The sequence below is a fragment of the Saccostrea cucullata genome, unplaced genomic scaffold (genome assembly GCF_032062105.1).
Source record: "Saccostrea cucullata isolate Sc308-1 unplaced genomic scaffold, CSIRO_AGI_Scuc_v1 ctg12939, whole genome shotgun sequence".
Classification (NCBI taxonomy): Eukaryota; Metazoa; Mollusca; class Bivalvia; order Ostreida; family Ostreidae; genus Saccostrea; species Saccostrea cuccullata.
The window spans coordinates 2,672-6,847 of record NW_026920930.1 but is presented as its reverse complement, the minus strand read 5'-3'; the positions used below and the strand labels follow the sequence as shown (position 1 = coordinate 6,847).

Genomic DNA, 4,176 nt, shown 5'->3' with positions numbered 1-4,176 from the left:
TTATGACATTCCTCTTGCATGGTATTAATTGAATGGCGGACACCACAGTAAAACGTATTGCAAATGTGTCGGATTAAACAGGTTCCACTGTAATAGGTTTAGCAATAAAGCAATCTCCATCCTAATTCTCCGTCCAGACATATTCATTTATTAGTGTGAATAACAACGAATACTTCTAATTTCAAATTTATTACAACACATATGAAGTACATCTTTTACAGAATATATTCAGTAGAACAAAATTAAAATAATTTATTGCTTTACATAATCCTTCATACCCTGAAAACATATTTGTTTAGTCACTTGATGTCAAACAATCTTACAAAACAAGAATCCCCGTGATAAATGTTAAATTTAAAAACGTCTCTTGAATCAAAACGGATTCGTCTCATCGATGGATGATCTTTCGTCTGTTAAAAAAAATAGAATTAAATTAATGTTTCACAGAAATAAGAACATATTTCACTTTGAAAAACCTCTTATAACCTTTTGAAATTTTCACAGTAATACAAAAAGAAAATAAAAACTCTGTTATATTAGGATTTAATGATATTTACCTAATGACGTCTGACCATCATAAGAGTCTTTTTTATCTGTCTACTATCAGTCACTGTAGGATACCATGGGTACCAGGACCCCGGGGACCATTGACCGTTAAGGAAGGCTCGGACACATCTGTTGAACCACCAGCCTCCTCTGTAGTAACTTTCAGTAGCACAGTTACCTCCACTCCACCCGTTGTTATCCCTGTCTGGGGTACTGAAGGACATCCCAGACAGATCGAAACGAGAATAACCTGTGTTTAACATAGAGTCACCTGTAAAATAAAACAAAATCAATTACAGAGATAATGGATTTATATATCTTCAGTCTAATTGTCATTAATAATACTGAGGTACTTCGAAGATAGACGGCTTTAGGTGCTGGAAAGAACGATAATATTTATATAGTTCAGTCTTTTAATCCCCTATGTCTATAATACTGGCACCTGAAGAATTAGAGAAAATATGAAACAGAGATAATAATTATTAATTTATGTCACATTAATTTTAATACTGAAGTACGTCTGAGATACATAATTTAACGTGTCGTTTCCTGTAAAGAGAGATAAGAAATACAAGACAACAAAACACTGCGCAATTCACATAGCATTCTTTCTAGTGTAACAATAAACAACAGACGTGTTACACTTTTTAAGCATGGTATTATTTTTTTTTTTGGGAGGGGGGGGGGGGTAAAGGTCACTTAATAACGAGATAAGATATGGTGCATCTGTGAATGTTTTAAGATGTTAGATTTCCTATTAAATAAATGTAAATGTGTAAAATTTGGCTTTTAACCCTTTTTTTTTAATAATTATCCGAGCAAAAAATTTTTATCATCAAATTTTCTTGAACCTTTCGACATTTAAGATTAATGACGCACGGTAAACTTCCTACTGCGTAGCAGTAAAAAATGTGAATCATTGAAAATCAGACTAACATGCTCTGTAAACTTTTTCCGTATCAAATGTTAATTATCAAAAATCAGGAAACGCAAGCTGAATAACAATGTTGAACAAATGTAATTATTGGATTTATTTGTTTAAAATTAACGTAATTTTCCTTGTACATAAAATGTATAATTAGAAATTTTATCTACTTGACAATAACAAATTCAATATCTGATGAATACGTGAATGGTACCTGCAAGTGATATTCTGAAATTTTAAACATGTTTAATTAGCGTGGAATCAAAAACGTATACAGAATATCAGAAAAAAACACATCTTTCTCTTTTTTTCAACAACTTTATAACCTGTCAATACAGAAAAGTATTATTATGATGATATACGTAATTTGAACCTAATTTTAAGAACTTAACTTGGATACACTTACCTAAAGTTCCTGTGGCAGGTCCTGCAAGAAAGAGTTGATATTTCCCTGCTTCGTTGGAGACAGAGAATCGATCGTACATTTCATAGAGTGTTGTACCATTCTGGAGAGTGATGGATACATAAAGGGATGAGGTGTTTTCTTTCGTGAATTTATGGATTACGTCATTTCCTGTATTAAGATATATTTGAAATCATAAGTTCATCGAATACAATTAATTCTTTTAAAATCTATATGAATCTACCGTAATGAAAAATCAAATTATTTTACATAGCTGTAGACAATATTGCTAAATTTGGTCTCGTTAGAATATGCCGCTAAATGATATTCTTCTTTTCTATTTTTTTATTATTTGAAATATCAATTAAACACGATATCTTAATATCAAAGAACACACATTACCTAGTCTTAAATTCAGATCTTCATTAGGCATTATAATTTTTTACTTGCCGCAAGAATTTCTTCAAACTTTGAATGAATAAAAAGTTCTTATTTGAAACCGATTTACACTTACCAATCCAGACGTTCTGTTCTGGTGAACCAAAGCCATTCTTATAATCCGTCCAGTTCCTGTCAAAGGTCAAGGATCCGTCTACGCGTTTCTGAATGGCCTTTGAAAATTAACATGCGTAACAATTCAATATATTGCTTCGAAAAATCATAGGATCCATAGGTTATGATATAAACTACAATAAAATCCCACAATTCTTAAAATCATCGATACAAGGTGTGTTATATTAAGTACTTTTAATTCTAAAATAAACTAACTACCGTCCATCCCCCGCCCATTGTGTTCATATCACAGTACACACTAACGGGTATTGTTAATGTTCTGAAGGGGTATATATCATACACCCCTGTGATGGTTGTACCGTTTTCTTGAAGATCCTTGCAATCTTTGGGCATGCTAAAAAAATCTTAAAAAAAAAAATACAAGAAACTTAATAAAAAAAATCGTGTCCCCTCGAGAATGACCTAAAAAGAAACCCCAAAGAAGCTAAGAGAATGAAAAAAAAAAACCCCAAATATACATACCGTTATCCGAGTAGTATCTCCAGCCGGCCTCCTCAGACATACCAGACGTTAATCTTTTCTTGTGGGTACGGCATTTCTTCAGTTTAGGATTAAAACCAAAAAAGACGCACTCCCTTTGACAAATTGCGGCGCACTCAGTCAACGATTGAGCATTATTTTCCCCCAAAAGGTCATTGTTTGACTTCTTATCATTAAAGTCAAGTCTCGCTGCATATTTCTGAGAAATAATTGTAGCTTTAGATAAAGCTAAGAAGCCTACAATTAAAGTGATAACCCACTGATTGCTCATTTTTTGTTGCGCAAAAATCTGCCGCGTTCTCGTGAATCTGTGAAATTCTGCTAAATGGTCTTTCAACAGCCAGATATATATATCGTACCATAATCAATGTCTGAAAAGTGATTGGCTAACTGTTACGTATTCTATTTTTCACTATTGTTTAAGTATCGATTTTATTGAAGTTCATATGAATTGTCATGAAATATCATAAACGTTTATTTTGAAATTGCAATTTAAAATATAACAATGAAAGGTGTTCTGTTTTTAGTTTAGTTTTTTGTGTTATTTAGTGTTATTTTTTGATGTTGTATAGTGTTTTTTATTAGCTATCTTTAAAATATGTAATTTTGATATAAATTTTCCTTAATCAACTCACACTGAATGAAATTGGAAATCAGCAATTTTGTAAAATTCAAAGTAAAAATTATCTGACTCTAAGACATTATTAAGAATTTATTGATTTATTTCAACTTTGATACATTAGCCTCTAAATGTTAATGTAACAGTATACATCATCATTAGTTTATTTACTTTTGAATCTTATAGAGACGTACATTTGTAAAATACAGTTATCAGAGAATTCTATAAGAATGCTTTTAAGCGCGTTAACAACTTTTTTTTAAAAATGAAAAGTACTTACGATAGATGTTCAAAATAAAGAATCGTAATACGTTGTTAAAATGACATAGGCAGGCGTCAAGACCGGAGGGAGGGGGGCCTTAACCATTATATAGACAATGGTAATTTGGATTTACCTTACCCCCCCCCCCCCCCACACACACACACACACTTTTAATTTGCTTCCTACGCCCATGAATGAGACCCAGATTGGTGAATTTCTTTAAGGAAAGGGATTGATATAAGTTGTAAAACGTGTTTCCAAATCCTGTTTGTATTATATACTGTGTATATATGATGTCTAATTTCAATGACATAAAGTTAAAACTAAAATGGTGAATAGCTAATGTTGCACACGAATTGCACACTCAT

General features: G+C 31.9%; 1 protein-coding gene across 1 annotated transcript; it reads right to left on the bottom strand.

Moving 5' to 3' along the window:
- Positions 1 to 959: 959 nt before the first annotated feature.
- On the bottom strand, positions 960 to 3,198 carry LOC134258665 (fibroleukin-like). Its single transcript, XM_062741209.1, has 5 exons — positions 2,910 to 3,198; positions 2,646 to 2,791; positions 2,389 to 2,485; positions 1,878 to 2,045; positions 960 to 988 (listed from the first exon to the last, which is right to left on the bottom strand). The coding sequence occupies exons 1-5, from the start codon at positions 3,196 to 3,198 to the stop codon at positions 960 to 962; spliced, it is 729 nt and encodes a 242-aa protein (XP_062597193.1).
- Positions 3,199 to 4,176: the final 978 nt, after the last annotated feature.